Genomic DNA, 27,750 nt, shown 5'->3' with positions numbered 1-27,750 from the left:
GCAGTTGTGTATGGTTTCCATCTTTACTTCTTGTGTTGGAGGATGTGTATTACTAGCTAGAGAAGTAGTGGTGGGAGTTGGAGCAATTGGAGCATGTGGACCACATTTCTGGTGGACAATGGTGGACCATTATTCTCGATAGAAGGGCCACCATTATGACCACACTAGGGCCACCATTGTTGGCCACAGTAGCACCACCATTATTAGACGCTATAGTAGGGTCACTATTGTCGGCCCCACCAAGGGCTATTATCACTCATAGTATACTCACTAGATTCAGAAGAGTGTTGAGCTCTTGCTCTTGTATGTGCCTTCTTGATAGGAATCTTGGAACATGCTATGGTTGTGATGACGTAGGATAGAAAAGTGGAGGGTAGAGTGAAGAGTAATGGGAAAAAATAAAAGGAGAGACTTGACTTAAATACAAAACTTTGAAACTTACTTTAGTATTCTTTAAAATTACTTTAGTATAAATGAACTTTCCAACTTAGTGTAGCATAAATGAACTTCTCTCTCTCTCTCTCTCTCTCTCTCTCTCTCTCTCTCTCTCTCTCTCTCTCTCTCTCTCTCTCTCTCTCTCTCTCTCTCTCTCTCTCTCTCTCTCTCTCTCTCTCTCTCTCTCTCTCTCTCTCTCTCTCTCTCTCTCTCTCATACACATACACGACACTTATCACACTCACAGCACCGTATTTTCAGTTTCCAATTTTTAGCTTTTCATTCAGCACTTTTATTTTTGGATAGCTGGACCTCATCAGTTGTATCACAGTTTGTCTCATAGGCCAGTTTTGGTCTTTAGAAGACGTTAATATAACTTTCTTTCTTTCTTTCTTTCTCTCTCTCTCTCCCCCCTACCACCCCCCATGCCCCTCTCTCTCTAGGCTAGTGAATCTTCCAAGGTTTGGAATTTTCAAATTTTTCTTAGGATTTCAAAATCTACTTTTCATAATTTAAATTCAATTTTTTGAAAGTTCCAACAATATCTTGTATCTATAGTCAAATAAAGGACTCAAGTAGGGATAACCTTAAACTTCACTCTCTAAGATAGGCACTGTTACATTGTCCCTTCTCCCAAGAAGTGTGGTTTAAGATAAATAGACCCAAAAGATAGAGCAATCAATTATCAAAACTTTGAAAAGCATAGTTTGAACCTTTGAAATTTAAAACAAAATTTACAAAATGCTCTTTCAGCCAAATTCAAATAGATGAACTATCTAAAGCTTAAGATAGGAGTGTTAAAGGCATCTCATGTTTAAGATAGGAGTATTGATGAGTCATATCCTTAGTACTACATGTACTCTCTCTTTTGACTCTAAATGCATCAAAATTATACTCTTTATCTAGGTCTCCATTTCTTGTTATATCTCTCTTGGGTTGCCAACCATTCTGTGTGGTATTGTCTAGCTGTGTTGTTTTCATATCTTGCTTTCCTCACTTCATATATTGTCCTATTTATAGATTTTGCTTGAGCAGTTTTTGACTTTTTCTTTTTTTCCAAGTATCATATTTCTAATCTTCTATACAACCATTGGAATAATTGCCTCATGGAATTGGAACCATTGCCTTTTGAAAAGCACAATGAGCTTGCCACTAAGATCATTCCATGCCTTGAGTTTACCATACTACTAAACTCCCTTGATCTGCAAAGTATGGACCATGTGCCTCAATTATATGCTGCATAAGAAAGAGAGATTAGAAACACAAACTAATTCACAATTATGATATTTTTTTTAAATGGTGACAATACTGACCATGTAGTGTGTCATGCTATTTGAAGTCCATGCCTCCACCATAGAGTTGTGAAATTTAGCAATTGCGTCTTTAAATGTATTGGCATCACCATTCCTAAACCTCAACTTTTGTAAGAGAGCTGCTAATCTATTTAAGTGTATCCACACTTCTGCCTTTGCAATCCTAATTCTTCCCCCATTGCTCCATTTTGGAACAACAAGGTGTAACTTTTTCCATGCTTCATACTTCTCTAGTTGTTTCACAAGTGCATTGCCTTCCTCATCTTGAGGTGGAGATACAAACTTCCTAGCCTTGGGTCCACCAAAACATAGTTTGCAAGGGATGTTTCCACTCATGCATGATTTCTTCTCATCCTTTTTTATTTCTACTTGGCCCCCATGCAATCCAACTTTAGCAAGGGCTTGTTCTACCTTCTTGCATGTAGCATCAACTTTTGACACAAGCTACATCTTGTATGCAAAGCATACATATTCATATACTAGCTTCTTAATTACTCTAACCAAACAATGCAATGTGCGAAAGTGAACCCTTGTCAATGATACTTCCAAAATAGGACGCATGTTTGGATCCATTGGGACTAGCACTCTATTTCTCATGACTTTTTAATCACATGTTGGAGCACCTTGTTGTCCTGCCTTGGCAATACATTCTTTCTTTGCATCTTTCCCTTTCTTTCTAGTTTGCATACAATATATGCATGGAAATTTTGCAATTGCTACATTCGATAAACTAAGCATACACTTCATTGTTTTTAAATCACCTATAAGATGCAATTCAACTTGATAGTCCCCAAATCCTTCAATATGTAAAGTTGCTCCATTATTTTGCTATTGAATAACACTAGGTATATTAGTGAGGTTTAAAAAAACTTTAAGTACTTAATGATCCTCCTTTGGTACTTGTAATGTTTCAAGCCACCATATTTCATTCTCTAATTGCACACTAAAGTATAAAGGATCGTTTTCATTGATGTCAGGATCCAATGCTCAATTCATAAGTGTTATACTCACACATTCAAGTTTTTGCCCCTTGATAATCTCACTCTCATCAAGTTTGAGGACATGCCTCTACATTCTTCCAAAGACAGATTGTAGAACTTGACCATAGCCACCTACACCCTACACATCTCCAATATAAAGTTTTTGGATGCATTTAATACAAAGGCAACCTCTTTGGAACCATACTTCAGTATGTGTGTGTGTTCCAGATGTGTAGGTTCACCAATCAGTCCTAAAACTTTCTCATTTAGTTTTTCTCAAGCCTTCTTCATGTGAAATGGTTTTGGCTAAGGTAATGCTCACTTAGTTTTCAAGACCTACTTAAAACATGTATCCAATTGTTGATTAGATCATACTATATGACTCAGAACTTAGTCCCACCTTGTCACATAATCCTTGAGAATCTATAGGAGTAAACAAGTTGCTTACATCCCTAAGATGTTCACTTGCAACATATCCACAATATCCCTGAATTTATGATTTTCCAATGCATTTTTTACCATGTTCTTACTAAGGACTTTAGCAATAGTATCATTCTTCACATGAGAAAACATATTTCTCATTTTGTATTAGATTCGATCTATGATATTGTCCACTTCCTTTGGTTAATTGGTGAATTGGTTTAATTAATCCTTGCTTGCTCACTAGAGTTGTAACATACTTTGGTCTATGACTATCATCATCTAGCACAACTCCAAGTCTAGAAAGCAATGGATGCTTACGTCTTACAAATGTCTGCTCTTCAACACTCCTTTGTTTGGCAATCCCAACCTCATTCATTGCACTACGGGTCAAGTCAATGAGTCATTCGGTTAAAGCTAGTTCTCCTTTTTTGGAGAGAGAGCAATTTTCTGCTCTTCAACAGTCCTTTGTTTGGAAATCTCAACCTCATTCATTGCACTATGGGTCAATTCAATGAGTCACTTGGTTGAAGCTAGTTCTCCTTTTTTGGAGAGAAAGCAATTTTTTATTTCTTGTGAGTTTGGCCCAATCCTAATATTTTCAATGTCTACTCTTGTACTAGAGTGCATCATCTCTGCCAAATTTTCTATGGGGAGAAATGGATCATTCTCTTGTCCAGCTAAGAACCATGAGCTCTAATGGGATGATCAATCTTCACACCAAGCAAGCCGAGTCTCAAGTGCTAGCAACTCACCCGCAATTGTATGACCTTTTCTCCCACCACTATTGCAAAGCATGCTTGCAATTTCTTGCTACAACCTCTAAATTTGCATCTCTCCATCTTCAGCAAAGCACTTCGTGTTCCTCATGGAAAGGTGCTCTCACACAATGCTTTGTGTGTTTCACCATACTTTGTTCCCAATAGAAGGAGCAAGATCTTTCCTTATGAGGTTGAGGCTTGCTATTGAAATAAACTAAATGCATTGCATTCCGATTTGCACTAGCGTCATTTGCCACATGAAACCTATAAACTCTAGTTTCTCATAACCAATTTTTGACAGCACATCGTTCAAAGTCCAAAATTCTTTCCAAGCATCCTTGTCCTCAACTTTGAACTTGCATGTCTCAATGGTTAGCAGCTCCTAAAGAAATGGATCGTAAACATGAGCTTCCATGGTTGTCCATCTTGACACAAATGCACATGGTCAAAGTGGACCCGCATATCTTGCAAGTTATCACCTAGCCGCATTTGATCCACAATATCCACACCACTAGCTAGGCCCAATGTCGACATCTTGAAGACATATGGCTACATGTTTAGGAAAACTAACCAAGAAAGAGAATACAATGCATGAATGGGTAGACAATCTTATTCTGCAAATCTAGGATTGCCTCAAGCCCTTTGTAGCCATCCCCACTCATTCCTCTCGCCTCTTGATACATCGTTGGATCCTCTTTTCATTGTTTAGGGGCATGACAAAAGTCTAAGCAACTCATTTGACTTATGCTCACCAAACCTTGCACCCTTTGAGTGATATTCTCTCTTTATTAGCATATTCAGCACCATCTCTTAGGCAACAAATACTTCAACTTGTTTAGGTGTAGCTTGTGGGGTAGAGGCCATTGCTTTAGAGAGAGCTTCATCCTCAACAATGTTTTTTCTTCCATGACTCACTTGCTCTACACAAGGACGGTCATTATTGAATGAGTGTATATTTATATTATATGTTTTATTATCATATATTTATTTTAATTTCAATTGTATAAATTATATATATTTATTAATAATTATAATACATATATTATAATTATAATTAATATGAATAGTAAATTGATTATAAATATGTATATTAATTAAGTAATATATAATATATGTATTAATTATGAGTATTTATGTGATAATATTCAATTATAATAATGGTATAGTATCTTGAGGGATACCAATTATATGTCAAAGTATAATTTATCTGATGATATTCAATTATAATAACAATAGTATCTTGAGAGAGAGAGAGAGAGAGAGAGAGAGAGAGAGAGAGAGAGAGAGAGAGAGAAACCTCCCCCTTACTTATTGAGAAGAGGAGAAAAAGTGAGGAAAAAAAGTAGAAAAAGAGAAAGTTTTGGGGGGTGATGAGAGATTTCCATGTAACATCCTCAAGACCTTCTAATAATAATGCGTGTGTGTGTGTGTGTGTGTGTGTGTGTGTGTGTGTGTGTGTGTGTGTGTGTGTGTGTGTGTGTGTGTGTGTGTGTGTGTGTGTGTGTGTGTGTGTGTGTGTGTGTGTGTAATATACACAATTTTTTCTTTTTTCCTATTCTTGTTTTTTCTATACTCTATATGTGTGTGTACGCGCACATGCATATATGTGTATATATATGTATATTTGTGTACATATGTATGTGTATGTTCAATACATGTACATCTATTTATGGGGTCTCATAAATGTGTCCTCTCTCTTGCTATCATCATTTTTATTTTCTCTACTTCCTTTTTGTCTTCTTGTCTCTCATCTTTCTTCATCTCATGTGTATGCATGTTGTGTACACGTGTATATATATATATATACTACATATATATGTACATGTGTGTGGCTATGTTGTTACCGTATATGCATGTATGTACATGTATATATTTGTGTGTGGATGTGTGCTTGCATATGTATGTATGTGCATGTTTGTAAGTGTGTTTTTATAAGTGTGTACTCTCTCTCTCTCTCTCTCTCTCTCTCTCTCTCTCTCTCTCTCTCTCTCTCTCTCTCTCTCTCTCTCTCTCTCTCTCTCTCTCTCTCTCTCTCTCTCTCTCTCTCTCATATATTTATGATTATATGAGCATGAATGTATATATGCATACATGTGTGTACACATGTATACATGTGCATATTTGTGGATGTTTTTAGGGTATGTATGCATTGCATGCACATGTTCAGATATTAAATATCATATCATTTCATATGTCTAATTAAAAAAGAAATGTATCTCTCTCTCTAGGAAAAGGAGAGGGAGAGCCACATATAATTTTTAAAAGACTCACATTTTCCCTTTCCATGATCATATCCTATGTTCAATTTCAAAAGAGGGAGAGGGAGAGAGTGTGTGTTCAATTAAAAGATAGAGAGAGTGTGTGTACGTGTGTTAAATTGAGAGAGAGAGAGAGAGAGAGAGAGAGAGAGAGAGAGAATATAAATATAACCCCAAGAAAAGCCCTCTTGATTTCTCAAATATCAAACTTCTTCTCCTTGTGCCACATAGGCTTATACTACCCCCATCATGTTTCATACTAAAATGGCAAGTGCTAAAACTATAGGTTTGGACAAGATCAAAATCCAATTTTCTAAAATATATCCGACCTTGAGATAGCATAAAGGTTATGAATATCATATTTGTCATTTTCTCAACACTACCTTGCCAACAAACAATGAATCATTATGTCATTCAACATGTATAAGGGACATAATCACATTAATATCACAAAGAATAGAGTTAGCTCAATAGCAATGTTGTATATGGAAAAGCACTCATTAAACTCTTGAACATGGAGAAACTCTCTTTGATCTTATTTGCAAGTCATCATAAAGACCATGCAAGCATATTTCAAGGAGTCTTCTAACTTATAGATACAATTTCCATCACTTTCATTCTTTCCACTTTCTATGTTTATGTATCCCACCCTCATGATAAGTTTTATTTTCATATAAATTTTTGCATTAAGATTGGAAGGACAAGGACCACAAGGTAGGCATAAAACTTGCACACATATATCACTATCCAATATAATAGTTAATTAGATAGGAATGGGGCTAGAAGATGAATAGAGAGTACTAACTTGCTATACGTGCATATTGTAAATTCACAAAAACACTAACAAGATACACCTTGGATCATTGTTTCACTAGGATTAAATGATATGATTATGGAAGTGAACTTGTAACGCCTCTATATTTGAATCTCAAATACAACATAAAAAGTGCACTATTTGATAGTTTTTTTAAAATCTAGTAGAGATTCTTGGAGAGTATCACAAGTAGCATATTGGAAGAGCACATGTCAATGAGAATTAAATACAAATCATCTTGCTTGAAGCATGTTTATGTACCTATTCAAACATAACTAATTTAAGAATTATTGAAAAACATATATTTTCCAATGATGTATGAGGTTATTTCCTAAAAGAAACCAAAGTTCCTTGACCCACGTTGCTAGGTCCAAATGTGAATGGATATTTTGAAGTGCTAATGTATGTGCATGCTCTTTCACATACTTCAATTTTACAGGTAAATCAATAGGATAGTGTGCCTTGAGCCACATTGCCTAATTTATAATGATCTCTCTCTCTCTCTCTCTCTCTCTCTCTCTCTCTCTCTCTCTCTCTCTCTCTCTCTCTCTCTCTCTCTCTCTCTCTCTGTGTGTGTGTGTGTGTGTGTGTGTGTGTGTGTGTGTGTGTGTGTGTGTGCGCGCGCGCGTGCGCGCGCGCGTGCATGTGTGGTGTGTGTGTGTGTGTAAAGTTACATACATACATATAGGGGTGAGGGGAGGCCTACATAAACCTATTGATGATTATACAATTGTATATATTTCTTTAAAGATGGAACCTTGTTAAGTCTTCCAAATTATGCATCAAAAAGAGAGGTGATAAAGAGAATGAAAGGGTCTCTACTATGCACAGAATGTCAAATTAGACAAATGGTGAAAGGGTCTCTACTGTACAAAAGGTCGAAGTTACCAAAGAATATATAGTAAGAGATCAACAGTTCACAACTAGAACATAAAGCATACATAATAATTCAATCATATATATGTTTCTACTACTAGCTAGGGTCATAGAGAAACTGTAGAAGAAGGTGGCTCCCTAGTCGTTTAGCCCTAACTGAAAGATGGAGTGAAAGTGGAAGCATGAGTGGAAGCAAGAAGGAAGCAAGAGCTATGGAGATTCAAGAAAAGGAAGAGAGAAATCGGTGTGTGGAAACTCCAAACCGTCACAATGTGTAGCATGCCTACCCTTATTATATTGTCATAGTAAGAATAAAGAATAAAGTAATAATGGTGGGCAGCCATCACTTGTAGTGTACATGTGTGCAAGTGATAAATACTTGTATTGTTGTATACTTGTTGTGAAATATTGCAAAATACTTGCTTACTATTTTGTATCATTTTGTGATAATGGCAAAGAACAGTGGAAACCCTATCTTTGAGAAGTTAGACGAGAACAACTACCCATCATGAAAGTTCCATGTGATGAGCTTTCTTATTGAAAAATGTCTTTATGAGTTTGTTTCAAGTGAAGAAAATGAGCTAGAGATAAGTAGCTTTGCGCTTATGGATGAATTAAATGTGTGGAAAGAATGGAATGCAAATGATCAAAAAGTGATGTATTGGCTATCTACAGTCACAAATAATACTATGTTGGGGAATATTAGGAATGCAAAAACTTCACATGTAGCTTGGGCAATCTTTGAGAACATGTTCTTCATAAATACAAAGGCATGGAAGATTTAACTTAAGCAAGAGTTAAATACTTTGAAGAAAGGAAAAATGTATGTCAATGAATATGTATGAAAGCCATTTTCAAATTTTGATGAGTTGGTCTCTCTTATAATTATCAAAGAGATCAATATGCATGGTGACTCATCAGAAAGAATGGTGAATAAGTCCAAGCATTTTACACAAAGTCAAGAAGGAGACATGGAAAATCCTCCTTGAGATGTCATGGCATGGGACATGCTAGTGATAACCAGGAAAACAGTTTAAATCAACAATTCAATGAAATGCAAGTTTCAAGAGGTCATGGGAACTTTAGAGGTAGGGGGAGCTCTAGAGAAAGAGATGGATGAAAAAATAGAGATTCTGAAAATTTTCCTATTTTTCGTAATTATTATGGCAAAATAGGTCATATTATAGTCCATTGTTATGATAAGAAGGACGATATTTATAGTGGTAAATTGTAGCAAGGAAACTATATATCGTCTTGACAATAGAATAAAAATAAAAATGATCATTTTTTTATTTTGTAGCATATAATGAAACACCATATTGGGGAATATGAAAATTGTCCATAAGTTTGGGACACGTTGTCAAATCTTTGGATTTGTCATAACTTGAACACTACAACTCTAAATCAAGTGCTCTATAGCTCAATAGATTCCATTTTTCAAGCGATTTCCAATGATAGGTCACATCATATGGATTTGAGAAGCTTATGGGCATGTTATCCAGTGCCATCTTTTTAGTATTCAAAAAATGAAAATTGGGAGATTCCCAAACTCACTAATATTGTTATTACAAGAAAGGAGATACATGATGATGTATGGTATGTCAATTCAAGTGCATCTAATCATACGACCAGTCATGTTGAATGGTTTGGAGAGATGCACGACTTACAAAATCTGGGTTATGTATAAACGCGTGATGATCCATGCCACCCAATTTTACACATTGGAAAGGTTCACTTGTCCTTTGCATGATGGGCAAACAAAGAGTCTGTTAAATGTATTACATGGCAACTAGGTACAAGTGACCTTTAACACCCAACCCAATTAAAGAAGACGAATGTGTCCAAGTGTGGAGAAAACAAGAAAAAAAATAACAAGTACAAAGCATACATAGAAGTAATACAGGATGAGGAATAGATGTCATCTCATCCTACATCCATCATCTTCCTAAGGAAAGCATAATGTTCTACTTTGAGACTTTTAGTGAGAAAATTTGTAGAATTCTCATCAGTCGTCAAGATCTTGACAAGCTCTATTTGCTTGTCCCCAATCACCTCTCTGATGAAGTGATAATAGACCTCAATGTGCTTGTTCTTCACATGAAAGACCAGAATACATGCTAACTAAATGACATTCATAACGTTCAAATGCAATGTAGGAATCATAGTCATAACAAGGTTTTCCACTAGACAACCTAATCATAAGGCCTCCTTGCAAGCCTCTATGGCTTACAATGTACTCAACCTAGGAAATAGACAAGGCCATGCATTTTGGCACCCTTGACATCTAAAATATAGTATCTCTAACAAAGATGAAGACATAGCTAGAGGTGGAATTCCTACTATCTTTATGTCCTGCATAATCAAAGTCCATGTAGCCCATAACTCTAGTATCTAGGGCACCATAACAAATGCACATATCGATAGTGTCCTTAAGGTATCTCATGATACCCTTTACGGCATCCCAATATTGCCTACCAAGTTTTTCCATATAGCGAGCCACAACTCCCACTGCAAATGCTAAGTTAGAAAGTTGGCCATCTCAGCCTTCTCATCATCTACTGACTAGGGACAAACAATCTACCTCATTAACCTTCACATGAGAAGATAATGGGCAACCAAAAAACTTACCATCCTACATATGAAATCGCTCAATGACTTTATGAATATACTCCTTATGTGATAAGTAGAGGAGACCCTTAGAGCAATTGCAAGTAATGAGCATACCAAGTATATGAGAGGCATACCCCGTGTCCTTCATCTCAAAGCTCTTCTTGAGTTGAGTCTTTAAAGCATCTAGCTCATTATGAGCATTTCCAATAATCAACATATCATCAACATATAGCATCAAAATAATAAGGCTACCATCATAGGTCTTCTTCATTTAAAGACATAGATCCATATCACTACAAGAGTAACCTTGTCATGAATGCATAAAGGCATCCACTTATGATACTATTCCCAAGATGCATGTTTAAGTCGATAAAGACTCTTCCTCAACTTATAGGCTAGGTATACCTTACCATTTTCTTCAAAACCCTTAGGTTGCTGCATATAAATGTTCTCATACAAGTCCCACGATGAAAATATATTTTCAAATCCATCTAATACAAGTCCAAATCCATCTATACAACTAAGGCTAATACCAATTCTAGGGTAGTCATCTTGACCACATGAGAGAATATATCATCAAAAGAAACTTCTTTCTTCTACTTAAAACCCTCAACAACCAATCTAGCCTTATATATTGGCTTAGAGCAACTACGAGTACTCTTCAACTTATATATCCACTTGCATAACAATGCATGTTTCCCATTGGGAAAAGAAACCAAATCCCATGTACAAATTTTTTATAGTGAATCATACTCAAAATGCATGGCCCTCTCCTAAGAGTGACTATCACCTCTGTGCATAGCCTCATCATAAGTGAGAGACTCACCAACATCTATCACCATGATATAATGCATAGGGGGCTCAAAACAATCACGAGGACATGATGCTCTAATATGGAGCATCTGAAAGATGGATGTGGGACTTTTACAACATGTCCTCTCTATCTAATATCACGATCCTATGTACAATAAGTCGATCCTAGGCCACTACACCATCAACATCCACAATAGGGTGTCTAGTTAGGGCTGAGTGTATTGTAATAAGAGGTTCCTTTTGAAAGATCACCCTAAACACCTCAATCACCTACTTTGATCTCGTATGCATCTTATGCTCATGGGAGATAACATCAAGCTCTAGATAGCCTTTGAGCCTATGGATCCCAAAGGTAATATCCCATCTCACCTACATCACTATATCCAAGAAAGATGCATTTGATAGACTTTAAATCCAACTTATTGCACTTGTCTTTGGGAATATGGTAGAAAGCCTCACATCTAAATACTTGCAAGTGTGCATATGAAGGGAGGTTTACTAGACCATACCTCATCTACAACTCTACCACCAAGAGTAGTGCACACGGATCTCTTAATGGGATGAATGATAGTAGTAATTCCCTTAGCCAAAAAGTACTATGGTAAGCCTACCTAACTAAGCATACTATGGAATCTATCCTGAAAAGTCCTATTTATGCACTCTGTATCATTCATGGCTTTTTTAACGAGATGGAGAGAAGGGGTGTTCAGATGCAAAAAGGAGTTCCTTTTTTACTTCAAAAATGACACTCTCCTTCAACTCTTCTTCTTGGAGAAGCAAGTTTGACACTTAGGCAAGCTCACCTACTGTAGCAAGAGCATACATAATAAAGAATCTTTGACCGCTCGACTAGTACCACCTTCTCTAACCTAGATGTTATAGGTATTATTCAAAAAGGTCCAAACTTAGTAAATTCCCAAATTTTCATAATTGTTTCATTCCTTCCTAGTGAGCATTTCTTATGGAAAACCAACACATCGCCGATGTAGTCCTTTAGAGCTGAGTTTTTTTGTTGGTCCACATGTCGAGATCTTCCTTGCCTCGATGCAAACTCATCTACATACTATATCCTAAACCACATGGTCAAATCAACAATGTGATTACTAACTTACTTATACATTCATGAATTCTAGACATTTTGAGACAAAATTCATGTCAAATCACCTTTGTTTGTGGGGAAAGGGATGGGACATCCCATAAGACATTTAGATAGGCCAACCTTGGCCAAAATTGAAAAGGTATGACTATCGAACTAAAGAGAATACGTAAAGAAGAAGAAATTTGTGTGAGAAATAAGAGGAATTGAGAGATGAACAACATGAAAGAAAAAAAAGCAAGATGATGTTTCACTTCTTCTCCTTCTATGATGCACTAGATTAAGCATGTGAATATTGATTCAAAGCTTATTTATCATCCTCTACATGATGATACTACTCTTGTGGGATGATATGAAGTATACAAAATTTTAATTTTTCAATATTTTTCTCTCTAGAATGCAATTTTTCTCTCTCATGCCTCCATAACCATAAAAATCAATTCATATGAGAGCAAGGGTGGGTGAGATGGAAGTGCGAGGATTGTGTCTATGCATGAACAATGAATGTTGGAGTGTTTAGGAGACCAAATGTCCTATGTCAATAGTCATATGGTGCATCAACAATATCTCGAGAATGCAATATTTCTCTCCTACCTCCATAGCCATAAGAATTGGTTCATATGAGCGAGGACATAGGTGAGATGGAAGCACAAGGGTTATATCTATGCATGAACAATGAATGCTACTATTTAGGAGACCAAAGGCCTACATCAACGAGCCATATGGTACATGAACAATGGTCTAATGGCTCATAGTGTTCTCGCAATATCTGAAACATATGAAAAATAGTTAAAATAAAGTGGTCGTTCTTTCAACATAGTTTGTGAAAGAGTTAATATGAATATTCCCATGAATTGAAGTTGGCTATTTGTGATGATTTTCATCTCTATTCTTGATTGTTTTGTTGGGTTTTCCTATTTTTATCATTAAAATAGCTTTAAAATTTTAAAATATATTTAAAATAATCTAGTAAATAGATAAACATACCAAAAAATTACGAAAAAATAGTGTGATGAACTTCAAATTGTTCTTATGGTCTCCAAGTTTTGCAACTCATGCTTGAACGGTGTACTATTTCTTATCAAACTCGTTTTATTCTTCTGCTTTCTCTTCAAGTTCTCATACTTTCTCCATGCTTTTCTTATACTGTTGAACATGTAAAGAGAGGATCAAGTGGCACTTTTTAAATTCAAGCGGCTCACATAGTCTTCTATAATAATCAAGTAGTGTAAGTAAATGTACTCTTGCTCTCCACTTGTCAATGGCCATTCTAGGAGATCCTTGTGGTTGTCAGCTAAGATTTTGATATCACCTGAACATGCACCCAAGTGAGTTCCATTAATGTATCATGTAGTTTCTTGAGGCATTCACTTTAAATGCAACACCAATTTTTTTCTCCTTGGGCAATTTGACTAGTTTGTTCACAATTGAAGGATGCAATTATTGGGGTTTCCCTTCAAATTTGGAAGTACTATCAACAATTTCAATGATTTGTCAATGTTAGCAATTGAGGACAAGTGGTTACGTAGATCCTTGGATTATTGGGATGGCTACTACTTTTAGGTTTCCTAGATGAAGGCTTCTTAGAGCTAGGAGACGAGTGTTTTAATGGACTAGCAATTGGCTTTGGTTATTGCTTTCCAATATGTGATGTTTCTATTATCTTCCCTTTAGTAATTTCTCTCTTGAATAGAGTAGTGTCATCGGAATTTGCTAGTGTTGTTTCATTATTTTGGGGTGATGACTTCTTGGGTCCCTCCGGTTTCTTTTGCAAGTCAACCAACAATTTTAGGGTGTTGCTCTTTGTTGATAGTTGTCGGGTCCATGGTCTTTTTTTAATAGATCAGCATTTTTATTTTGAACCATTAGCTTTCACAAGTATTATTATATAAATGTCAAGAAGAATGTTTTGAGCTAAACTTCTAGGGTTGAATATTCTTAAGGAACAAGATGAACCCCAATGTGACTGTAAATATGAGCATGGTCAAAACTACTAAAGAAGCTAAATGTCAATGAGATGTGAGTATGCCCCAAGTGAATCCGCTTGAGCCTAAAATATAGAGCATCATTGAATGATAGGTGTGAAATGCATAGAGTCTAAAGAAAACCTTAGAGGACATGATCACATTCTAGGTCCCCCTTTGGTCTTCTACAAAGTCTTGGTCTTCATTGACACCTACTTGGTTTGATATTACAACATCCTAATAGAAAGTCATCTGTTGAAATTGAAACATCATACTCAAACTATCATACTTTCAATAAGTACATGTGAAAATCAAACACCTAATGCAATACATGAAAATATGAATACGTTGATGGATAGTGCTTAGCCTATACTACAATAATGTGCTCTACGCATAAACGTAAACATAAGAGTATTCCTTCATTAAAGTTAATTCCTTTTACACTCAAAACTCACCTCATCTTTATAAAAGAGATCATTAGGCCCCCTCATTCACTAACACTTTGGATGAAATCATTAATGGAAAGAAAGAGGAACCCTTCTTACAATCGATACAATCTTATATGACCCTCAAACTCACCTAACCCCCTCACTCTCTCAACATAGGGTTCTTATTAAAGTAGAAAAATATCCCAAAGTGCATGCAAAAAATTGTGTATGCGATTCATGGTGCTCTCTCTCCTCACCCTCAAAACATAGGGTTCTTATTAAAGTGGCAAAATATCCCAAAGTGTGTGCAAGAAATTGTGTACACAATTCATGATGCTCTTGAATGAATCAATATGAATCATGCACCTATTAAGGAGAAAACTGGCATTCAAAAGGCTAGAAGTATACCAAATGGTTAATGTAGCATTAAGTGACGATAAATTAGATGCACCTTTGTCTAGTCATACTCATCTTAGCTCTCCCCTCGTGCATCTTATACATCGAAAGGTTATGCATTGGATATTTCCAATACATGTGATAAGGATGATCCAATTTCTTTTAAATAGGCACAAAACCTAGAACATTTACATATGATGTTATTGTTAAGAATGGCACTTGGTATTATGTGACTCGCAACAAATGGTAGTGTTCGTGTATATAAGAGTACAATTGTGGCAAAGGATTATGTAACCCCAACAATTTATCAACTTGCAACACAAGAGAGATCAACTTGGTGTATATGCCAACACATGACAAGTTTGCAAGTATTTTCACACAAACTCTTCCTCATAAGAAGTTCAGAGCTTTTTGTAATGCTTTAAGCTTACTCCCCTTTGTTGTGTACTCTCGAACTTATTCTTGCCCAGTATGTGTACCATATTTTTACAATCCTAAATCTAACAATCTAATCAACTTGTAACACAAATTGAATAGTACTATATATACAACACACTTCACATTCACTATTACACACGATGACTCATCAATAAGGACCACACAACCCCAATAGTGCTCTTGACCTTATTAAAGGCAAGCCAATGACTAGACCTCCTCTCACTCCGTAAGTGTTGAATGACCCCCAAAATACATGGTCTAGAATGGTATTCCAAACAATCTCTCGACAAAGTGAGCTCATGACACATTATCAAAGACCTTCAACAAGTCCATGAAGAAAGAGATATTCTTCCAATGGCAAACATCACATTAGTTTAAAGATTCATCAAAGTAAAAATATTTCTAGATCTTTACTTGTTCTCGAAATCATTGTTCAAAACGAAAATGAGGTAATATCAACCTCTCAAGATTGTACATGTTAGCTTAGCTAAAATAAAAAACTATTTCTATCCTATAGTTTCCCTACTTTTTGGGTAAGTATGAACATGTTGTTGGACCACAAAGAAAACCAATTGAGGAGATTGCTACCACCTATTTATCATTGTACTCCATGTATACCTATGGTTCATTTATGTACTAACTTCCAAATCTAAAATATCTCAAAGACTTGAAGCATATTAACGATGAAAAGAATCCTTAATAGCGTGTTTCCATGAATCCTCCTATGGGTCCAAAATATTTGTGGTTTCACAATAGTCATGCCTTCTTGTTGGTGTAAAAACCAAAAAAGAGCTAATCCTCTACAAGCTATTGATCATCTCTATAGGTGTCCCACTTCCTTATGTAATGGCCACAATCTAAATGTTTTAAATCCTTGCAACTTTGGTTACCCACGATGGGATTTAATGTTGTGACCAAAATGAGTTCCTCCACTTGCACCAAAAAGGATTAGGAAGATAAGGTTAAATGTGAGATACCCCTTGAAAAGAAAGCCAACATAGATTGTGTGATGTAAGAAATAGGTTAATGATTGCTCGATATCTTACCGTGTGCACTGCATTGTGAGAGGCTACAATAACACAATCTCCAATATGACAATTGGTTATCTTACCGTGAGCATTGCATTGTGAGAGGCTACAATAACACGATCTCCAATATGACAATTGGTTAAACTTTCTTCTTTCAGTATGGATTGAGGCATGAAGTATAGAAACCACCTCACATTCTCTACATTTTCCATTGGAACAGTTCTTGTTTCACAAGAATACAAACACCTACATAAAGAGATCATCGGTCTAAAACATATTGAAAATGGTAAACCTAATATAAATGAAGAGGCATGCTCATGTTTCACAACCATACAAACTCCTAACTAAAGAGGACACATTAAAACACAGGTCAAAATTATGAGCTTGATACAAATCATAAATACCAAGGATTAGACTTGATAAGAGAGCAACATACCTGAATTTGGACACACTAGATTATTCATGTAATGCATGCTTTAGAACATAACAAATAAATATCATGAACCTTGAAACAACATAATCAATTTTTCATATCAATAGGTACGTTGCAATCAAGTATGTAGTATGAAAGTGCTTAAAATCCAAATAAAGGAATCATGTGCTATTAAAGTTACTTAAAATTCAAATAAAAGGTGATAGAGACGATTCTTTGAAAAACAAATGAAGCTCCTGACAAATTAAAATCAACCTCTTGCACATAATTTAAATCAATTTTAGGAAGATGTGCTATATCAAAATCATAAAGATGTTATTGATTTAGAATCATCTTAAAACTCTTGCAAAAGTGGAACTCCCTTCGATAACCATTCATATAACTTGCATATTTGACTTTGAAAATGTATATTTTGAAGCTTGATAATCACTTTCCATTGGGACATTTTATCTAGATTACGCTTAAATTGCATTCGATGGTTACCAACCTAGTTTTTCTCTCTCCATACAATGGTCAACATGTTGATTAAATAAGTTATTGAAGCAAGCATCATGTACATCTCCAATAAATTTCTCCTTACAAATTGGACATGGCACTGGAAGTCCTGAGATAATTTTTCCATTAGATTCTCTCTCTCTCTCTCTCTCTCTCTCTCTCTCTCTCTCTCCACACGTTTCCAATTCAAATTTAGTGTATTTCCAGAAGGCTATTGTACAAAAGATTCCTAATTGCTTACTCTAGTAAAATTTCCAAGCTTTCATTTTTATGTGGTGCCATGTGGCAAGCCATTATCTATTAATTTTTTCTAGATAATATAGAAATATAAAGGTACCCACACCCTTTCTATAATGATCTCTAAAGATATTGCATCCTAAAGAACTCCAATGAGTGGATCCTCATGGTTCTTTGGGCTTGGTGTCTACAGTAAATTCTTGCAATACCATATTCAAGGGAGTTGCTTGTGAAATGACGTACTGATGCCAACAAGAACATATGATTTGCTTTCCTTTACCTTCCAATACACTTCATATAAAATATAATCAAGTTCACAAAGGCTAGATTTATCAAGCCACCAAGATACTTCAACATCCCCTTCACATGCCATGATGGTTGTGATTAGAGAAATAGTGGTTCACCACCTTACTACTTAAGAGTGGAGACAAGTATGTCCAAGATGGGATATTTATCTAGCTACCCAAAACAAGAGGATATGCATTTATTTTCCTCCTTCCCTCCATGTTCTATCCACCCACACCCTACTCAACTAGAGGATATGTAGTATTATCCCTACTAGAGCTACAATTTTTCATGCATACTCAATTAGCCCATTAGCCACTAACTAGAGGATATGTAGTATTTTCCCTACTAGAGCTACAATTTTGATGCAAACTCAATTAGCCCATTAGCCACTTAACGAGAGGATATGTAGCTTTATCCCTACTAGAGCTATTTGGGATGGTGGGGGAGTGTAGAACTATTTGTGGATGGGGAGGCAAACATGTGGCTAGAACCAACAAAGTACACCCAAAATCATATGATTTTGAGCAGGCACACTTTGAAATTAAATTTTATCTTTTCAATTTCAAGATACATACTCTCTATTGCTTCAAAGTAAGGAGGAGAACTGGCATTCTAAGGGAGCAACAATATATTCCATTCATGGTTGGTCTCACCCTTGTTCCCCCTGGTGAATACTCACTCTCTTCATTTTGGCACCATTACTTGCTAATAGTTATAATGACCAGCAATAATAATTATCTATTTTGCATGCTTGGGGCTGATGACAAGATCAATGACACTAATTATCCTATGTGGACCTATATTATGAGGCATGTCCTCATTGCAAAGAACTTGTGGACAATTGTTTTTGGCATAGAGCAAAGGAGTGTATCTCCAATTCTTCCCACATTCACCACTTCCAGCTCTACATCAAGAGATGGTGCTCATAATGCCAAATCATCATGTTCCACTTTAGCCTCTCCCACTCAAGATGAAGTTCTTTGGAAGGTTGTGACACCCATGCTCACGTATTAGTTGCCTTATCAGTGAAGAGAAGTGATTCCTCACATCACATGCAAGTAAGCAAAGCAAGCTTGGGATCAAGTTGCTTCTCTTTATCAAGAACGCAATGAGGCACATATTGCTTACCTCCATAAGCAACCTAAGGACCTTTGCATGGAAGATGAAGGTAACATCAATGCTTATGTCTTAAGTATTAAGATCTTAGAGAGAAATTACTCAACATTGATGAAGCTGTTCCTAACAATGAGCTTGTCCTTACTACACTGAGTGGTTTTCCTGAACCTTACCGAGGTTTTGCTATAATATTAAGGTTAGTGACTATGGGAAACCAAGTCAACTAAACCTACAACCAGCTTGTTTATTTCTTATTGTGGGAAGAGCAAAGACATGTGAATTGCAATGCCACCATGACTTCAAGGAAAACCCTTTCCATGGACCACAAAGAAAAGGGAAAATCCTTGGGCAATCCAAGTATGCTGGCAAAAAACCTACGACTACACATGCTGGTCATGACTCCTAATCTTCTCATGCTGCTCTAAAATCGGCCTCTTATCATGCTAGTCACTCTTTGGCCCATTCCAATCAAGTCCTAAAACCAAAACGAAGAGACGTAGCCAAGGCATGATATCATTGAATATGCTAAGTGCATTGCTTCGGAAAAGAAGAGGAAGTCTAGTCTACCAATGACCAATGCCACTTAAGAGACTGTCAATTTCACTTGGCATCAAAAATTTCCTTTTTTCATGGTGCCAATATAATCCCTTCCATTCACAATGATTGTTTATTTGTTTATAATGCAACGAGCTCTTCTTGTTTCGATAGTGGCGCTTCCAAGCACATCACTTCTTGCAAACAGTTATGTTACTCTCTCCTCTACCTAAGGGGAGTATTGTCATGCATGCCAATAATGCCTCACATGCCATGAGGCACATTGACTAGGATCAAGTCACCATTGTTTCTAGTACCCCCATGCCCTTGCAAGATGCTCTTTATGTCCAAGGTGTCAAGGAGAATTTAATCTCTATGTTACCTAACAAGAAACTAGCTAAAGTTTATGTGGATCATACATTTTCAGCCAGTGATTCTATGGCACACACTCGTTTCTGGCATCAAATTTCAGAAATTTTTATCTTTGATCTTTATGTTGATGTTATGCTTTGTCATTGGGACCAATGCATGATTTGTAGCATACATTTGCTGTGACAGATTTGGATCTATTCACTCTTATTTGGGCATCCAATTCACCACCCTTGTCACAATCCAAATATATGTGTACCAATAATGCCTCATATGCCATGAAAGGCATTGGCAAAATGCAAGTCATCATTGTTTCTAGTAACCCTACGCTCTTTCAAGATGCTCTTTATGTGCCAAACATCACAAAGAATTTAATCTCTATGTCACCTGACAAGCAACTAGCTAATAAATATGTGAATTATGCAGCTTCAGCCAGTGATTCTATGGCGCACACTCATTTATGGCATCTAAAAATTCAGAAATTTTTCACTCTGATATTTATATCGATGGCATGCTCATTACTACAACCAATGCATGATTTCCAACATATATTTGCTATGACAGATTTGGGCCTATTCACTCTTATTTGGGCATATCCAATTGACCACCATTGAGGGGCCGACATCATGTCACAACAGAAATATGTGTCCCAATAATGCCTCGTATGCCATGAAATGCATCAACTAAGTGTAAGTCATCATTGTTTCTAGCACTCCTGTGCTCTTGCAAGATGTTCTCTATGTGCATCAAGCAGAATTTAATCGTTGTCACCTGACAAGCAACTAGCTAAAGATAATGTGGATCGTGCACTTTCAGCCACTGATTCTATGCACACTCACATTTATGACAGAAAATTTCAGAAATTTTTCTCTCTGATCTTTGTGTTGCTGGCATGTTTGATACCAGAACCAATGCATGATTAGCAACATACATTTGCTATGATAGATTTGGGTCTATTTGCTCTTATTTGGGCACTCAACTCGCCACCATTGAGGGAGTCACATCATGTGACAATCCAAACATATTGGATGGCTTTTATAACAATTTCGGTTTGAGGATTGTCAGCCAGTGTCTACAGTCTTGGGGCCCAGTTTTGATTTCTCTTTTTATGATGGCAGTGGATTTTTTCATACTACTCTTTATATGGACTGTTGGATGTATCATTTATTTGTACCACTAGACCAGATCTTCAATTTGCAGTACTCCAGATGAGTACATTTACATACAGCCCTTCTATTCATCATTGGCAAGTAATGAAGCATGCCTTCAGATCCCTTAAAGACACCTGGGATTTAGGCATTTCTACAAGGCTAATGCTTCACTTCCTATGCAAGGGTTTACAAATAGTGTTAGGCTATTTCAAAACAAACCGCTCCTCATGTAACACACTGCCCCTAACATGATGCTGCCTCTTGATGTGCTGCTGTTTGTCGCCTCAGCCACCTACCACACCACCCTTCTGCCCCCACCTTCTGCACCTCGTGCTGCCCTGAGCCCACACAGAACTGTCTTGCTGCTGCCCCAACCACCTGCCCTGGCCCTTTGACTCTGCCCCTTCCAGCCCACACTCTACTGAAACTGTCTGGTCCACAGCCTCAATCCACCATCAACAGCTGCTCCAATTAGTCCCTCTATCCCTTTTCACCCCCCTCCCCCCTTTCTTCTCTTCCTTGGCTATGTAACGTCACCATTACCTGCGCCCTTCTCTGTATAGAAGCATTCTCTCCAGAACAGCAGCCACACACCTGGGTGGTCCTTGGAGAAGACATGCAACAGAAACCTCTGGTCTGATGCTGGAGCACTCCACAGGTGCCCCCAAGTCAAACACCTTTTGTGTCATCCTCACTGAGGAACAGTGTCAATGAGTGTGCGCCATTGAGACAGAATTGGAGGAGACCGTGAACTTTGGATAGGTCATGGGTCACTCCCCCTCCAAAGCACAACTTTAGGATTGGCTTCACTTGAACTTGTGCATCAGCACCTTACGGATAGCAAAGGCAATGCTGATGGGTCAAGGAATCTTCATGGTTCAACTCACCTCAACGGATGTAGCACGAGAATTTAATTGATTCTCCAATCGTTCCACTAAAAGTGCCATCTACATGGTCCCACGGTACAATGGATTCACAAATTGAACTTTAGGCTTCATCATATCTTCCCTAGACACCAATCACCTAGGTCTTCTAATGGAGTAGCACCAATTGGTGGAGGATTTTGGCGGACTCTTTGGCACAATGCTTCTTCCCTCATGTTGAGGTGCCAAAGGTGTGGATGGCAATGGAAGACACACAAAATTCCAAAAGTTACTAGAGATTGAGCCAAGAACGCATCAGTTCAAACAACAGGTCATAGTCACAAAACCTGCACACTGGCTTAGATGCCATGAGTTTGAGCGCCAAGCCTCCAAATGCACACACTTTGGGACCAAGGCCTTGCAGCAGACAAATGCATAGATGGAGGATGACAGCTTCATCAGAAAACAGTGAGGCTGAGGCAAGGGACAACCAAGGCCCAACAACCTCAACAGCAACAACCCCAACAAACTTAGCTGAGGGCGAGTGGTCATGTTAGTACCTCCCACCAGCGAGGTCCCCCCATGGCAACAACCTCCCCTCCCACATGAGTGCCGTCAAGTTGGCTGGAGAGATAGACTTGATACACATCAAAACCAATGACCAAGTCACAAATATCTTTACCAAAGCATTAGGTAAAGCCCTCAATACACCACTCCTACCCTTCACCTCAACACACCACCCTCCACAACCCACCCCACAACAAACTCCCCTTGATACTCCACACCCACCATCTCCACCATCAAATACTACTCCCCCTCATCCTCTAGCACACGTGCCCCCAACCACACACAACCCCACTCACAAGCAATAAGAAGCCTCACACACCTATATCCTCCCCCTGAAAGCTGTCGAGTGGCCCTTCCCACTCTCAAGCTAGCACTGCTGCCCCAACAGCAAATCGTACCTTTCCATGACATGCCCAACTCTTACCACAAGAGTCCTATTGTTGCGGACCCTAGATGGCGAATTCCCACTTCCTTTGGAAGTCAAGTTCTTCTAATACACAGTTCTCAAAGTAGTAGAGCACACTTGTTAGCCCCTCAAGATGGGCCAAATTTGGATGTATGATGGCTCTAGTCGAAAAGGTCATACGAGAACCAAGTGTTTGCGCATGTCTCACAAGTTGGGAGAGCTAGAGCTTGAGTTACTCCTAGAGTAGTGGCCTAGATGCAGGATGGACATTAATTGGCGGGTTGGTGGAGAGTTTCTACACCTCTGTATCCTCCTTTGCACCACATACCAATGGAATGTACCTATGGATATGACAAGTGGCCACTAACCCAAGCTATTTGTTATTACCAAGCCTCAAAGGTCCCTTGATAGCATGGCTCTTGGAGCCACTATAGTGGCTCAAGCAGCAACAACATGGACCACCGTGGGGGAGTGGAGCTCGCTCTCTAAGCTAGCCAGCAAGCACCATTGCGGATCACCCAACTCCCCAATCTTCCTCATCTTCGACCATGCGAGTCTATTCAATGGCCCATAGAGTGTCCCCATGAGCACAGCATCCTTAATGTGAAAAACCTCTATCTCATTGGGGCATGAGGCCCCAAGAAGTTGATTATCCAACAGTAGCTATAACCAGCCCTTGCAAGACATATTGACATTCTTCCTCTTCAAGAGGATAGGCTCTCCCTCTCCCAAGTCAATAGAGTTGGGAAGGTGCTTGCAAGAGGTTCTTAGAACTATTAGGAGCATGCTTGAGAGAGAGAGAGACTAGCACTAGAGGTGTTCTAGACAATAGCAAGTGTAAAAATTAACTGGTATAAGTCCATTGGTACATGTTGTCTGGGAAACGCATTATAATATATTTCTATAACGATAGACATAAATAGTTACTAAGATATGCACACGCACACATATACAAACACAGGTTTTTTCTTTTCAAAAGAGGAGACATTTACAGTGGCCGTTCATACCTTTAATCCTATTGGAGGCAGCTATATTCCCTTTTTCTTTAGAGCATCCTCTCCCCTGTTCTGTTTTGGTTATTGCCATCATTGCTTGATTGTGTTCTTCTGAGAATGCAACCAATGTCCTTGGACCATCTATTAGTCTGCTTTTGCAGTACACTGTCTTGATATCTAGAAGTTTTACTTTGCCTTCACCAGGCGCTGTTGTACTGTCTAAAGTATAGTTGATATCATTTATTTCAGTAACAGCTGATTCAGTACAAGTTCTTCCATCTGTCACAGGTTCAAACTCTGGTCGTGTTGGGCATCTACTATCACTTGAAGAGCATGTCAGCATTTTCAGCTCGTAGTTTGCACCGGTTGCTTCTTCTGAATTTCTGTGAATATCTGTGCCCACCACAGGTGCACTTTTGTCAGGTTCATGAATGTCAAAATTTTCAATTTTGTACCCCCCCTGATTTCCTAATTCTCTTTCATATGCTGTTGTCAGAGGACTGCTGACAGGATCTGACAGAAGTGACACAAGAGTTTCCTGGTCAGGCACTGTTAGATCCACATACTTATCATCCCTTTGTATCTGGAACTCAAGATTTGTCTCTACCACTTTCTCTACTTGTTCAATGGAAGGTATAGACCTGACTGTAATCTCCTTACTGTTGCTTCCTTTTTCCTCACTTCCTACACCTTTAACATTTCCACCTTGAAGACCAACCGAAGTTCCAGTCAATAAAATCTGTGAATAGACATTATCTGCCTCTTCTGTGCAGTGCTGGCATTCCCAATCCATTGACTGTTGTCTTCTCCTGTTTACTAGCGCCTCAACACCCTCTTCATCTTTCTCAGATTCTAATGCCGACCAACCTTTCCAGCCTATAATAACTGTACCATCATACATCTGTTTATTGTTGCACTGTTTTTTCAAACACTCTGATCCAAAGTTAGCATCCACCTCCCTTGTAAGCCCTATATGCAGAACACTCTCATTGTCTAACCTCTTCCTCTTTTTTATCCCTCTATCTTCTTGAGAGAAAACATCATGGTACTTTGACCCACAGCTTTCAGCCTCTTCATTTTCCATCCCCAGTAAATCCTGTCATCAAAAACAACAATAAATTTAGAATGTGGGACCTTTTTTCTATGCCACATTAGGAAAGCAGAAATCTACCTTCCAAAAATTATTCAGTCACCACTTTCTGATATAGCTATACCAGAAGCAAATTCTATGCTAATAATGCATGCACAAACCATGTCTTCAAGCAGAGAGGTAGGGATAGAAACCTTTAAGAAGATTCAGGATACAGAAATATAAGGAACTAATATCAATCCAAGATTAAAAGGATTAGATGACCCTAACTGCTACAGTCGTCATCCATGTTATGGATTTGCCCCATTTACTTGTCAGTAAATGACGTGTATTGTAGTTACTTTCTTTAGCTATGCCATGAACTGAAACTATAATTTTGGCCCAATCTCCAGAAAAAATTTAGACATTTGTTCCTGAATCTTTGAGATGTCAAAAGTTATATATATTGAATACTAATCTAGGATTGCTTCAGTCACTTCCCGTTTTATCAAAAGATTGAGAGTATTACTATTGGCTGTACCTTGAAACTGCTAAAAAATCCAAATTGGAATGCTATATGGAATTTTCAAATTGTTCATAAAGATGCCTCCTTTGATTCCACTGAAGAAGACTATAAAAGCTTCACTTATGGCAAGAAATTTTAGTGTCATAGATCTTTAAGCTGATGGAAACAAGAGGCAGAATGAAGAAAAGCAATGGGATGATGTACAAGTGAGAATGGAGACTGTATATAGGCCACACTGACAGAGACTGGCTGCCCTATGCCCATAGAGGTGAAAACATTGTCGACCAGCCATCAATTATGGTGCAACATGTAAATACCCTAAAAGGTCTAAAGTGTGGGCAGTGCCGAATGAAGTGGATGCCTGATACAGAAGCTGGACAATCCAAAACTCAGCACCCCCTCTCAGTGACATATCAAGAACAGGAAAGAAGAACCAAGGAGCATAGGGGTGCACACGGGCAGTGCTGAATGCAGTCGATGCCTAATACAGAAGCTGGACAGTCCAAAACTCAACACCCCCTCTCAGTGATATATCAGGGAAGGACCTGAAAAGAGCATAGGGGCGCACACAAATTATATGCAATGTAATGAGGGGCAAAACACAATCACCCTCTCACAGAGGTCCAACTGGCACTCGAACTGATGCCCATGAGAGGAACATGTGAATGCCTGAATGCCAAGATGATTCTAGGAGCTTGAATGTCAAACTCTACGTTTAGAATGTGCAAGGATAAAAAATCTGTGTGAGCTGTTCCCCCCCCCCCCCCCCGGGCCATGAGCCGCCACCGCCACCAAACAGCCACCACACTCAATCCAGCCTGCACACTGCTGTCTGCCCTTTCACCTTCTAGCTGCCCTGCATTGCTACCCCAGCTTCACCACCTCACTCCCAGCCCTGCATTGCCTCGCCACCTGGCCCATGCCACCCCCTTGCTGCCCCTGCTTGGCCCACGCCACCTTCAGCCTGACTCGCCGCTGCCTCTTGCCTTCATGCTGCCCATCTGTTGCAGCCTTCTAAGGTGCCACCAACTGCCTGCCCATCCTGTCGCACCTTGCAAGCTGGCCTGCTTCCTGTTTCTCCCACCAACACCTCTTCCCCCACTCTGCCCCTGAACCCCCCCCCCCACATAGGGGCCGAATAACAGCTGCTCCTTCCCTTTGCAGTAGTATTCCCGTTTGGATGACCAGCAGTTCACTTTGATTGTCCTCAAAGAACACAAGCAAGGAAGCCTTTGGTCAAATGCCCGCACACCCCACAAGTGCTCCTCAATCACACGCCTTACCAATAGTCCTACCCAAGGAACAGCTTCGAACAGTTTGCCCCACGGAGAAAGAACTAGAGGTGACCATGGTCTTCGGACAGGTCGTCAGTCACTCTCCCTTTAGAGCACAGCTGTAGAATTTTGGCTTCAGTCCACCTTGCACATCAGTACCTCGCATATAGCAGACGTGCTGCTGATGGACCAAGACATATTCATGGTTTGTCTTACCTCAATGGATGCCGCACCAGAGCTCATTGACACCCCTCCAGCTGCATCTACTAAGGGAGATATATACATGGTTCTATGTTACAGCAGTTTCACAGTCACCTCCCTGGAGCATATCCACCATTTCCCCAAATATCCTATCACCCTCCTCTCCTAGGTCTCACAATCAAGCACCTCTAGCTAGTGGACTGTGGGGGACACTTTGGCACAATACTCCTTCATTTACTGGTGCAATGATGGGAGTAGGGTTGCCAAAGATGTGTGTGGAAGTGGTAGACATCAAGAAAATTCCTAAAGTTTTGGAGGCTAAGGCCAGAAAATCACTTATTTGTCAACAGGTCACAGTCACAGGACAGCTTGGGCAATGTCTCAAATGCCACGCTTTCCAGACAACACCAGGCCTCTAAGTGCACATGCTTTAGGATAAAGGCCAATCGACAAAAGACTGCTCATCGGTCAGAGGTTCACCCTTCAGTGGACGAGGACAACTTCACCAGAGCTCAATGTTGCCAAACCTAGTTCCCACCAACAGCCATAGTCAAGAGCGGGAATACCATATGCCCCCTTCCCCACCAACAGGGACC

At 38.6% G+C, this 27,750-nt stretch overlaps 1 protein-coding gene across 1 annotated transcript in view; it reads right to left on the bottom strand.

Moving 5' to 3' along the window:
- Positions 1–17,425: 17,425 nt before the first annotated feature.
- LOC148012781 (uncharacterized) overlaps positions 17,426–27,750 on the bottom strand; it is a 35,970-nt gene continuing 25,645 nt past the window's right edge. The window contains exons 2-3 of the mRNA XM_087669075.1: positions 24,097–25,180; positions 17,426–17,667 (exon numbers count right to left, since the gene is read on the bottom strand). Coding sequence (XP_087525201.1) covers positions 17,543–17,667; positions 24,097–25,168 — 1,197 coding nt within the window. The 5' untranslated portion in view covers positions 25,169–25,180 and the 3' untranslated portion in view covers positions 17,426–17,542. The remainder of the gene's footprint in view (positions 17,668–24,096; positions 25,181–27,750) is intronic.

The sequence above is a fragment of the Lygodium microphyllum genome, chromosome 27 (genome assembly GCF_053477565.2).
Source record: "Lygodium microphyllum isolate KBCC chromosome 27, Lygodium_microphyllum_v1.1.10, whole genome shotgun sequence".
NCBI lineage: Eukaryota > Viridiplantae > Streptophyta > Polypodiopsida > Schizaeales > Lygodiaceae > Lygodium > Lygodium microphyllum.
The sequence above is the reverse complement of the archived record's forward strand: the minus strand, read 5'-3'. Positions and strand labels throughout refer to the sequence as shown.